At 33.5% G+C, this 13,137-nt stretch overlaps 1 protein-coding gene across 2 annotated transcripts in view; it reads left to right on the forward strand.

Annotated features, from left to right (window-relative positions):
* LOC105335505 (cadherin-87A) overlaps positions 1-4,424 on the forward strand; it is a 30,323-nt gene extending 25,899 nt beyond the window's left edge. For both annotated transcript variants that reach the window (XM_011439406.4, XM_066065068.1), the window contains 9 exons: positions 50-188; positions 280-552; positions 942-1,228; positions 1,380-1,471; positions 1,783-1,869; positions 2,144-2,261; positions 2,839-2,969; positions 3,364-3,392; positions 3,503-4,424. In XM_011439406.4, coding sequence (XP_011437708.3) covers positions 50-188; positions 280-552; positions 942-1,228; positions 1,380-1,471; positions 1,783-1,869; positions 2,144-2,261; positions 2,839-2,969; positions 3,364-3,392; positions 3,503-3,522 — 1,176 coding nt within the window. In that variant the 3' untranslated portion in view covers positions 3,523-4,424. The remainder of the gene's footprint in view (positions 1-49; positions 189-279; positions 553-941; positions 1,229-1,379; positions 1,472-1,782; positions 1,870-2,143; positions 2,262-2,838; positions 2,970-3,363; positions 3,393-3,502) is intronic.
* Positions 4,425-13,137: the final 8,713 nt, after the last annotated feature.

Raw genomic sequence — 13,137 nt, forward strand, 5'->3', positions numbered from 1 at the left:
TAAATCTTAAGATCAGAAATGAGATGTTTAGATCTGAATATTTTTACAGTATGATGTCCCAACAGAGACATCAGTGCGTGAGGGTGAACCTGTAGGGACGCTGGTGTATACAGCCGTGGCTTGTGACCTAGATAACCCCCCCTACAACACTGTTCAATACAGCTTCTATGAAAATAGCACCTTGTATTGTAAGTTTCGATTATTTTGTTCCTGGCTGTACCTTATAACGAATACATGAATGGTCACTCTTGAAATACTGTATTTCATACTTGTTCGAAGGTTACCCAAACATCACCCAGAGCTTTAAGCTGGACGCTTCTACTGGACAAATCACCACAAACAAAATCCTGGACAGGGAATCTCATACCACCTACCTCATCTGTGTCAAGGCTTCAAAACCGGGACAACGCAGGAAGCGAGAACTTCCCAGCAGACAGGAACTAGAGGCACATCTCCGGCAGTATTCTACTGGGGATGTCCTATTCCTCCTGGTGACAGTGTCTGACATCAATGACAACAAGCCTACATTTGCTAAAGCCAATGTCTACACATGTAAGTCAAGAGATTTCTCTACACAACTATCTTTATTTTTATTTCAAGACAATTTTCTTAGTATACATATAGATGTTAACATTAATGTACAATGTCTTTTTGATTAGAGATAACTCTACTTGGATTTTTTATCTGAATTCCTTATGAAAACTTGTCAAATTGAATATTGGTTTCTTTCACCAGTTTTACCACCCAGGTACATGAATGCTTGTGTTGAGCGCACTAAGATTTCTATGGACAAATATTATTATTATCACAAAAACAAAATTATATTTTAGAGTCCTTATGATTTTCATAGATGTCGCATGTTATTCCAAAAAAAAAAAGAATCATGTAGATAGCCTTGTTTAACCGCTTTATTCTTATTAGAGGACTTTTTACTTTTTTAGACATCTTTTCCTATCCTATAAAAGACACAGTATTCCAGCAGACTGCTAGTGATCCTGACCTTGGGGACAAAGGTCGTGTCCGTTATAGCATTATTCTGTCTCAATATGTTAACACAGCCAAAGGGAGGAACATTTCCGTGTTTGATGCGTTTAAAATTAACTCTGACTCTGGCCAGGTGTCAGTGGGTTTCCAGTCCTACAAGTATTTCATTGGTGGATATTTTGAGCTCACTATAAAGGGAGAAGATTACCTCAATACCAATATGTACAGCACATACAAATTAAAGGTTGGTAGTAGTATTGCCATTGGAATGTAATACGCATGTATTAACAATAATTTAGTTGATATTTCTTTGCAAAAGAGCTTTGAGGTTTGAATTATACAGTATTTTTTAATATGCTTAATATTAAGCTCTGAATTTTTTAATCATTTAATAGATATATGTTGGTGAAAAAACCAGCCAAGTTCGAGTTGTAATGGATGCTGACGCAAATCGTGACCAACAGCTGTTTGTTGAGACACTAGAAAAGTAAGTTAAAGTTTAAATGAATAACATTGCATATATACATGTATTTTCTTTTCCAATTATCCAACAACATACAATTTTCAAATCAAACAAAATAGACAATTAATATAGCAGATTTGATGAAAGCAAGTTTTATACATTGTATTAAGTTGTAATTTTGTTAATGGCCCATAAAATCCTGTATGTACATGTATAATGATGGCCTCTCAATATTTGGCCCACGTGTGAGTTATACACATGAATATGAGATCTGATCAATGATACTTTTCCATAATTTGATGATACTTTTCCATAATTTTATTATTTTCTTTCAGGAATTTGAATCAGAATTCCCAAAATGCCCTGTACATTCCAACGAACACCCGTTACCATAAGACTGCCTCAGGCACCAGTGTGAATCAGTAAGTACAATTGTTAGCTTCGTGTTTTGAAAAAAAAACAAACTGTCAAATATTATCACTATATACTTTTACTCTTATTTGTATTTTTGTAAAATATTATCACTATATATTTAAACTCTTATTTGTATTTTTTATCTGTTGGAAGGAAATAGTTTAAAATTCATGGTTTGTATTACTTTCAATACAAAACAAGAACCCTTAAGACTTTAAGACAAAGGGTGGCCTTTGGCTGTCCATACAGCTGCATGTAAGTGATAACCTTTTTCAATTGCAGGATTGACATATGTTTCTTTGTTGTAAAGAACAACCGAGTGATAGATTCCTTTGATGGTACTACATCTCTTAATGAAGTTCAGTCCATCTTGTCTTCTCAAAACCTTTATAGCCCAGGGGTAAGTCCATTGACTCTTATTCTTAAAGATATCTTAACATTTCACAGTGCAATTTGTGAGTTGTTTTTTTTGTAATTGTGCTCTTTCAATAACAACAACGTGGGTAATGCTATATGAAATAAACTTGATATTGATTGATATTTCTCAACAAATTGGCAATTACTGGTAAGAGGGTCCAATGGTCATGACCATTTTCAGGCTATATGTACCTCCTTCAGATGAAAATCTGTACTTTAGATGAAGGGCTCTGTATAGAGATATAGAGAAATGTACACAATATAAAGCTAGATATTGGATTTTCTCTTTACTAAATAATACTTTATGACTACAAATATCAAACATGTGCATGTACAGTAAAACACACTTTTAACAAAGTTCCATGGACAGGGGGTTTTGCTTCTTAATAAGCGTAATTTTTCATATCTGTCTGTTTTACATGTAATTAAGTCAAGGGGAATGAAAATCAATTCGCTGTAAGTGTCAATTCATTATAAGCATGTTTGCTATAACCGTGTTTTACTGTATTTAAAAGTTTAAGACAGTTCTGATATTAATTGAGTTATTTTGTATTTTGCAGCCCTGTGAGCCTGCCACAACAAAGTCCCTGGAAGGCTGGTCTGCCTATTGGTGGGTCCTAGTGGCCTTCGCTATATTCATGTTCGTCATCATCATCATACTTATATTTGCTGTTAGAGCTCTGTACAATGAGTAAGTAGAAGTATCCTGTATTTTTCACATTGATCTAATTTGAAATCTTATGTATCTGGTATTTTAATTTTTGCATTGATCTACAAATTTTGGCTTTTTTAAATTGCAAAAAATAAAACAAACAGAAATAATGTTGGTTAAACTGTCATTGTATACTTTTTATATCTTTATAGTGCAAAAAATGACGTGAGCAGAATTTTATAGTTACAGATTTACTTCACTTATGTATGATTTTTAACATGCAGGGAAAAAAGAGGATATATAAGATTTGGTTGATAAAGATGAAATAGCAATTATAGATCTTTAAAAGAGGAAATCTAAATTTTGAAAGTTTTTGTCAACAAAATATTATGGTAATCTATTTAAACATGATTTGATATTTCTTTTAAAACAGCTACAAGGAATCCATGCTAGCTATTACAAGTAAGTTTACATACTGCTAAAATCATTGAAATATTATTTTCAGACTTTACCTATTTTCTTTTTACCGTTTCATCAATGTGGAGAATTAACTTGTTAATTCTATATTTCAGAGGTGCAGTTAGTTCAGTAAAGAGAAGAAAACGTTGAAAGTGTTATTTTGTGAAGAAATTTAAATTCCGGTCACCTTATCTGGAGAAGAAGTGAACTACGGTAACTGCAACATGTGAAGTTTCTTTATTCAGATGTGATTTTGCCAGACCTTTTGACTAAAAATGGATCACTGAAATATTTGTAAATGAAGAATGAGAGTGTTCAGACAATACTGACAATTCCAATAGATTTGTATTATTTGTTCTATACTCCAGGTCCTAGAATCTTGAAAGAGTCTTGAACTTGAGTTGAAATGTTAATAGTCTTAAAAACACAAAAATTAAATTGGTTTAACAAGATTTGTTGATTAGAAAATATTTTTCTGATATGGTTATTTAAGATCAAAATGTTGATTAATCCTAAGAGTATTCATGAACTAAGGCTTGAACTAAGATTACATGTATTAATTGCTGTTGGATGAAATCTCTGAATTTGTAACTTGCCATTACCTAGGTGCAGAGATGTAGCTCTATGGAAAAATTGGCCTGTCAACCCGAATTTGCCACAGAGCTACATTTAGCAAGTCATTATTAGATGAGTTGTTTTTTTTTCTATATATTAAAAAAAACTCCTGTTTTTGTAAGTAATGTCAATAGTGCTGGGTGATTGTGATAAGAGTGAGAGAGAATGGTGATTGTTAATCTATTCAGCAAATGCAGTGAAGATACTCTGATGTTTTGCAGAGGAAGTTTGATATAAAATATTGGAAACCTAGAGAAATACAATTTGCTGTCACATATTGATAACTGAACAAAAGTGTAGAAAAAGGAGGAAATCTATTCACTATAATATCTCAGTTAATGATATTTTCTATATTTTTATATTATTTATACATGTTTGTATGATGATGCAGTTTTTGATATAAATATTTTTATACATATATTAGAATTGTGTTTTTATGGAGTTTGATGGAAATGCTGATTGATTTTCACCTGGTCTTGGACCTTGATCAGCTGAGGATTTTGAATCTCTCTTTGATGCATGGACAATTTATAGTTATGAAAGATCAAATGTGTGTATAATACAATGATTTCATCCCAAAAGAAAGAGGACAAACTTTTGTTTTGTGCACAAGTTCACTATCCATAAGCGACAAAGTGCGGAATAGAAGCAGAACACCATCCTTGATAAGCAAAGATGGGCTCTGCACCAATGTAACTTTTAAAAACATCTATAACCTAGTGGTTTGCAAAACAACCCGGCCTCAAAACCCTGAAGATCGTACTTTTTATCCATCACATGTAAATTATTGCTGGTGTACAAAAGCCTACTGGGTTCGCGTAACTTTTGCGAATTGACGCGTCACTTTCACGATAAAACGCGTACTATTCGAAAACAAATGCAAAACTCTAGGTATGGCTATAAATGATCACAAGTTATAAAGTCGCGGGCTCATTTCCAGTAACTCCTATGGCAGTATGTAAAATATATTTTTTAACGTGCATTTTCCAAATGGATAGTTATTCTACATGAATAAATCTGATTCTGGATCTTCAAGATGTAATTATAATCATCGCATATGTCAGTACTGCAATAGTATCTATATAAATAAACGCCTACACTTGCGTGCCAAAAGTATTGCAATTTTTCTTTTTTCCCTATATATTTTATTGAAAACAATACTTACTTTTAAACGTTTTTCTGTTGATATTTTTTAAATAAGAAATTTATACTGATTCAATTTAGATTCAATTTGCACTTTTTTATATGCATTTAAATAGTTTTTTGACAACTCATTCGTAAAAGAACGTGGGGGAATAAGCCGAGGCATAAAACCACTTAAGTCAATTTGAAAAACCCGCAATTTTTTTTCTTACAAATATTACTTTTGTTACATTTATTATATAAGTATATGTAATCATTTGCATTCAGTATTGCCAAAACCTTCAACAATTGACTTCAAATTTACATGATATTAAGGAATCAAAATATGTATATGCTAATTGAGCAACAAAATGCTAATGAAATCTGATGTTTATACTACAGTTTTTTATGGAGTGGGTCATCATACCATTTTTAAAAGACGTATACTGATAAAACATGTAAATGTCTATCTTTTTCAATTAAAAAAATAATGGTACCAAGACCCACTCTATAGTAAAAAGAAAATTTTCTTCCTTCAATTTCAAGATGATCATTAAATGACCAGAACCGAATTATGTTTGCGCAATACTAAATTGAGTTAGTTATTTAAATAAAATAAATCAAGTTTTTCCGTGGTGTAGCGGATAGCGAGGAGTTTTTCGAACAAGAGTATGTTGCAGCGGGTGTTCGATTCCAATGGATTGTGTTGTAAAAATATTTTTGTATCTTTGTTCACTTTGTTTAAATTCGGAAAACTCATTTGACGTAAAGAAAGTGGAAATTGCGTTATCGTGAATAAAACACATGCTAAATGCGTGGTTGTCATTTGAAACATACTAGTGATAGGGCAGTGGCCACTTGTGGGCGTATCTCCCAGGTTTTTTAGTATTTCAACCACAACACGGAGATATTTTTATGAGCTCTCCTATATATCTTTTGCAATATGCAAGCCGAACAGTTTTACTTTGGATTGTGAATAACAAACCTCAGGAACTGAAGGTTGGAAAAATATTTGAATAAGATGCCAAAAAGCTAGAGAAATTCGAATTTAACAATTCAAGTCTTTTCAAAATCGGTCTTCATGGTCAAAGGGTTACTTTTTAACGATTCTTTTAAATGTTTTTCAATGAAATATCAAATATATAGTGAAAAGAAAAAATGGCATAGTTACTTTTGGCACCTCATTGTAGTCTACATAGATGGAGCAAGTCATCCGTACATATATTCATCTACCTAGTTATTGCTTCATCGCCAATTCATACTTTTTGTATATAATTTTATCGACATGTTCATGAAAATGTATCTTTGAAAAGACATACCCAGTATTTTCCTTTAAAAAAAAAAGGGGGGGCAACTTTCTTCATTGATGTGTACGTTGTTTTGAAAGTCCATGTTCAGAGGTATATACTAGTATTCATAATTAAAATTTATAACGTTGACTTATGACAGTAAGTTTCAAGAGGCAGTTTTTCACAACAAGAAGGATTCCCCTTTTAAAAAACATGAACTCTGTCTCATTTGTCTGTGTAACCTTTTTTAAAATTTATTTCATTAGTACAAACTTTCCAGATAAAATTCTACACTGCTTTATGTATAATTGCATGTAAAAAAAAAAAGATTTACAGAGAATTCTGAAACTTCTCTTTTCTATTTTATCAATAACACCTTGAGGGAAAATAGCATAGGAATAGCAACACCTTCTTTTATTTATATCAGGGAAAACATTCTATCATCTTGATAGAGTTAACCTATCAATATTTATATATATAATATATAAACAAAACCGAACGTATAACTCCTATATATTATTCAAAACTATCATTTATTTGAATATTTGGTTGCCATATTATTTTCGATGGCTCCTCTACCGCCACTGGGGTATATATAACAGTCGAGAAAGTTACGGTCGGTTGCACGGACTTCAAAATGCATGAACTACACATTGTAGTAAACTGTTTGAAAAAAAAAATAAGGAAAACTACAATCAATAAAACACAAAATATATTTATTCTTTAAAAGAATTTCAAAGGTATCCATATTATTTTGCACAGATAGTGCTACCTTACTTCGCATGCATATCGAACACGTTCATACAAGGTGCATAAGGTCTGCTTCCTTTTGAAGACCTCGGCGGCACTACATCTAACACAGTAGCTAAACGATAGTAAATCCAAGAAAATAACAATGTAACATTGTTTTCATCGGTTTCTACAAACACACTCCGTTTCTAAAATCCATTCGATCATGGACATTACTTGATCGGCCATGGTGTGCTCATGTGCGATGTTACAACTTACACAGGAAGCGTCCTACAATTATCGAGGATTTTAAAACATGTGTGCCTGGATTTCAGTCTGCATTCTTCGCTTCTTCGTAATCTCGCATCTTCGCCCTAAAGGCGAAGGTGCGTAGGTCGAACTGGCCCTATCGGAACACCATAAAGGAGCGACAATAGAATCGCTCCTTTGCCTTCGCACTCTTCGCGCTTCGCCGTCGCATCTTCGTACTTTCGCTCCCTCGCCTTCGCAACTTCTCACTTTCGCCTGCGCAACTGTGCACTCTCGCATCTTCGCCCTAAAAGCAAAAGTGCGATGGTAGAAGTGGCCCCATCGGAAAACCATGGATCTTTTCACTCAGGTGCACCCTTCCCTCTCTTCATATCCTTTACCTATCTGATTTCTCTTTTTTTTCAATTAACCATTTTTGAGTAATTTGTTATACTAGCTAGTCTGTTTAACACGCTTCCATGTTTATTATAATACTAGCTGGCGTGGTTATCTCTTTGAAAGTTCATCTACATTGTCCCATTGAACAAAATTTTTAGCTCCCGAGACGAAGTCAGGGGGAGCTTATGCAATATATCCTGGCGTCGGCGTCCGGACTCGGTTAAAGTTTTTTGAGCAAGTCATGTATCTAAATTATTACTTGTCCTATCTTTACAGAAACGTACTAGTGCCGCATTTAAAAAAAATTCATTAAAATTACAACTTTAAAGTTGGAATTTCCCACTTTAATCTTGGAATTTCCAACTTATTCTGTTGTTTTTACGATAGGTTTTTCGATTTCAGACGAATTTCTTTTTAACGCCATTTAGATACTAATTCCAAGGCTTTGTTTTGATCTCTTTTAAAATTGTCTCTTGGTGTGTTTTTTCTAATCCTCCATTTAATTAACGACACCCTCTTCTTTTAAATAGTAAGATAACATTTATTTGATTCAAAATTATTTCAATATTTGAAATCTGATACTGTATACATTTAAACGTTTTAATCTTTTATATTTATTAAGTTGGAAATTCTAAGGTTACAGTTGAAAAAATCAATATTTAAGTTGGAAATTCCAAATGTAAAGTTGGAATTTTAAGGAAAAAGTATTACAATGTGACGCTAATACGCTTCCTTATATTTTAACTAAACTTGCATGGGTTGTGCATATGGACTTCTTTATGAATTTGAATGGATGCTGAATCTGGGCCATGAATTTCAGATGCTGTAGCTTATTTAAGTTTTTGGAGCAGGTGCCCTTTGATAGACAAATTTTAGTTATTATTGGTTCAATCTTTACCAAATTTAAAGAGATGATGCACCTACACTGTTGCACTCCAAAGGCTTGGATGATGAATCTGAACCACAGGTTTCGGATGGTGGAGGGGTTTAATGTTTTTAGAGTAGGTCACATGTTTATGTAAATTATAGTACGTATTCAAACTTGCATGGTTGATTTAGAACCATTTTAACAAGAGCTTGGACTTTGGGTAGTTGGTGTCAAACAGCAATGTGACGTAGGCCTGTCTATTTCATTGTAGGGCACTCAGCCATTGCTCTTTGAAATCAACAAGATTTGTCTGGGTTTTGAGCTAATACTATGCAATAGGTGTACATGTATATTTCACTCGAAACCAGCGTCATTTTTAACTTGTTTTGACGCAAGAAATAGACAGCTACGTCCTACTGAAAGTCCAAGGCCTTGTTAAAATGGTTCTAACTATGTAAATGAATCACAGAGGTAGCTTCAGATACGACTAGTAATCTTCGTTATCAAGATGCTTAGGCAGATTGAAGATTTTAGAACAACTCGAGTTGTGCTAGGGCCTGGGAGCTTGTTACAAAAGGAAGTAAATTCTGTTCATACCTAGTGAGACTCTAATTAAATACCAGAACCACTGGGCCAATTTCAACCAAACCTGGTACAAAGCATCCTTAGGCAAAGGAAATTCAAAGGTGTGAAAATTAAGGATCGCACCCTTTTTGAAGGCGAAATAATAAGGAATAACAGACTTATTTTAAAAAAAATTCAGAAATCTTCTTTTCAAGAACCATTTGACCAGGAAAACTGAAACTTGTGTAGGAGCATCTTCAGATAGCGTAGATTTAGTTAAAATCAAAATCTTGAGGAGTAGGGTGGGGCCGCATTGGGGATCCATTTAACAAAGGAAACCATTCTAATTCACAAAAACTAAAAATCAGAGTGTTCTACTGCCCTCGGCCAATAGAACCAATAAGCTGTTTCCTGCACCTCGGAAAAATATCCTGGTCTAATGTATTTGTAATTGTAATTGTATTTTTACATCTACCGAGTATTATTCCCTCTATTTCTTACGGAAACTTATAGTTAATTCATAGCTCTATAGAAACAGCCAGACTGAAATCTATACGCCAATTTTATAGATTGATTGGTCGGAATCTACAACCTTAAGAAAAATCACGGACTGCACGAAATAATCATGGTGATCAGGCACGTAGCATCGTTTTTGAAAGTGGGGGGGGGGGGCAGACTCATCCAACAAATTTTGACAAGCAAAAAAAAAAAATAAAAAATAAATAAAAATAAAGAAAAATTTCAAATTTTCCAAAATCTTCAAAATCCTAATATCCGTGTGTGTGTGTGTGTGGGGGGGGGGGGGGGGGGGGGGGGTGCTGGCGTAGTATATAACTTCAATTTCACTCCTCTTTTCCTTATTTACATATCAATTTTTTTGCATACTCCCAAAAAAGTGGGGGGCCAACTCCATGGTAATTCCATTTTTTATATGTAAATTTTAAAAAAATTGTTGCTGCGAGAAAAAGCCCCCCCCCCCCCCCCCCCCCGATGCTACGTGCCTGATGATGTCAGACTCAAAGCCCGATAGGAGACGATTTGGTTGTTCCTTTTAGCTAACATACTGATGTACACTAACAGTAATTTAGTGAATTTTACTTACTTGTTAAATTCAATTTATTACTTAGTTAAAAGAAAGCATTTAATTTTTTAGAATAATATTCACTTATATACTAGTACACGTGACCTATAGACTATAGGAGGTCAATATAACTTTTTTAATATTGCATTGTATAGTAGTGTATTGATACATGTAAATATTGTGTTTTACAAAACAGTATTAAATTTACATATATGATTATCATACAATTTTGTATCACATGATATCATACGATTTTATGCAAAACCAAACTAGAATATCCAATATTTTGATGAAGATCATTAACTAAGATTATGATATAATATAATAAAGGTGGTCTCATAAAGGTGATGTCTCATAAAAGTGATGTCTCCGTGAGCTCTGTAATCTGTGATTACCTATGTTTGTTTAAAGTGATTAATTTACAGCCATTCCTCCGACAAATATTAAATAGGCTAATATGTTTCTTATAATCATCTCTGTAAGGCAGAAGCTTTTAATGAGTTTATATTACAGCGGGTCTTAAATCTAAAAACCTTTAAAAAATAGATCTTTTATAATTTTTAGCTCACCGAGACGAAGTCAGGGGGAGCTTATGCTATACCCTCGGCGTCGGCGTCGGTGTCGGCGTCGGCGTCGGCGTCCGGACCTGGTTAAAGTTTTGTTGCAGGTCCTGTATCTAAGCTATTACTTGTCCTTTCTTCACCAAACTTGCATGGATGATGCATCTGGACCTACTTATGGAATTGAAAGACTTGGATGCTGAATCTGAGTCCTAAATTTCAGATGCTGGAGGAGGTTACTGTTGTTGGAGCAGGTTAAAGTTTTTGTTGCAGGTGCCCTTTGATAGCAATATCTAAGTTACTGCAGGTTCGTACTTCACCAAACTTGCATGGATGGTGTGTCTTATGATACTGATGCACCCGACAGGCTTGAGTGCTGAATCTGAGCTATAGGTTTCGGATGCTGGAGGAGGTTAAGGTTTTTGGAGCAGGTTAAAGTTTTTGTTGCAGGTGCCCTTTGATAGCAATATCTAAGTTACTGCTGGTCAGTACCTTACCAAACTTGCATGGATGGTGTGTCTTATGATACTGATGCACCAGGCAGGCTTGGGTGTTGAATCTGAGCTGTAGGTTACAGATGCTGAAGGAGGTTAAGATTTTTAGAGCTGGTTAAAGTTTTTGTTGCAGGTGCCCTCTGATGATTATATCTTAGTTACTACTTGTCCTAACTTCACCAGACTTCCATGGATGGTGAGTCTTATGATACTGATGCACCAGACAGGCTTGAATGCTGAATCTGAGCCATAGGTTTTGGATGCTGGAGGAGGTTAAGGTTTTTAGAGCTGGTTAAAGTTTTTGTTGCAGGTGCCCTCTAATGATTATATCTTAGTTACTACTTGTCCTAACTTCACCAGACTTCCATGGATGGTGCGTCTTATGATACTGATGCACCTGACAGGCTTGAAATGCTGAGTCTGAGCCATAGGTTTCAGATGCTGGATATGGTTAAGTTTTTTGGAACAGGTCAAATGTTTAATAGATAATAGTACTATTTCACAATTGCATAGTTGATTAAACTGTAATATGAATGAATCACAGAGGAAGCTTCAGTTGCAGAGCTTGATCTCCATTATCAAGGATGCTAAAAAATATATCTTAGTTATTACAGGTCCTAACTTCACCAAACTTGAATGGATGGTGTGTCTTATGATACAGATGCACCTGACAGGCATGGATGTTGATTCTGAGCCACAGGTTGCGGATGCTGGAGCAGGTTAAGGTTTTAATTGCTAGTGCCCTATGATGATGATATCTTAGTTGTTACTGGTCTGAACTTTATAAAACTTGCATGGAGATGCGTCTTATGTATACTGATGCACCTGACAGGCTTAAATGCTGAATCTGAGCCATAGGTTTCGGATGCTGGATGAGGTTTAGTTTTTTTGGAACAGGTCACATGTTTTATAGATGATAGCTTGCATAGTTGATTTAACTATATTATAAATGAAACGCAGAGGTTGCTTCAGATGCAGTGCCTGATCTCCATTATCAAGGATGCTAAAGAAATCTCCTACCTCACTCAAACCTGCTCGATAGATAGATGTGTTTGTTGATAAATGATATAATATGATTCCTATGATATAGTATTGTATGGTATGAAACAATATTGTTTAATATGATACAATATAATATCATATGTAATATTATAAAAAGTTATATGATAAGATATGATATTATATCAATTTTTTATTTTTTTATGTTATGATATTGTATCATGATATCGTTATATATAGTATTGTATATTATGATACAATATTGTATCATATTATATTGTATTATTAATTTATTATTTTATCACACGATACTATTACATAAGATATTGCAAAATATAATATTGTATCCTATGATACAATATTGTATATTCTATAATATTGTATCATACCATATTGTACAATATGATATAAGTTTCTGTAATATAGAATCATATCACATGAAATTGTATAATATGATACTGTAATATTTTATAATATCGTATCATACGATATTGTATAATATGATATTGGTGTATAATATGATATATAATCACATCACATGTAATTATATTGTATGATATTGTAAAATATATTATTGTATCATATGAAACAATATGTATGATATGATATTGTATTATATAATATTTTACTTCATCACATAATATTGTATCATTTGATATGATACATCGTTGTATCAATTATCATATGATACAATATCATATTATGTATCAAAAATGATACAGTATCATACAATATCATACTATATTATACAATATAATATATGTTTCAATGTTATGATG

The sequence above is a fragment of the Magallana gigas genome, chromosome 7 (assembly GCF_963853765.1).
Source record: "Magallana gigas chromosome 7, xbMagGiga1.1, whole genome shotgun sequence".
NCBI classification, from domain to species: Eukaryota; Metazoa; Mollusca; class Bivalvia; order Ostreida; family Ostreidae; genus Magallana; species Magallana gigas.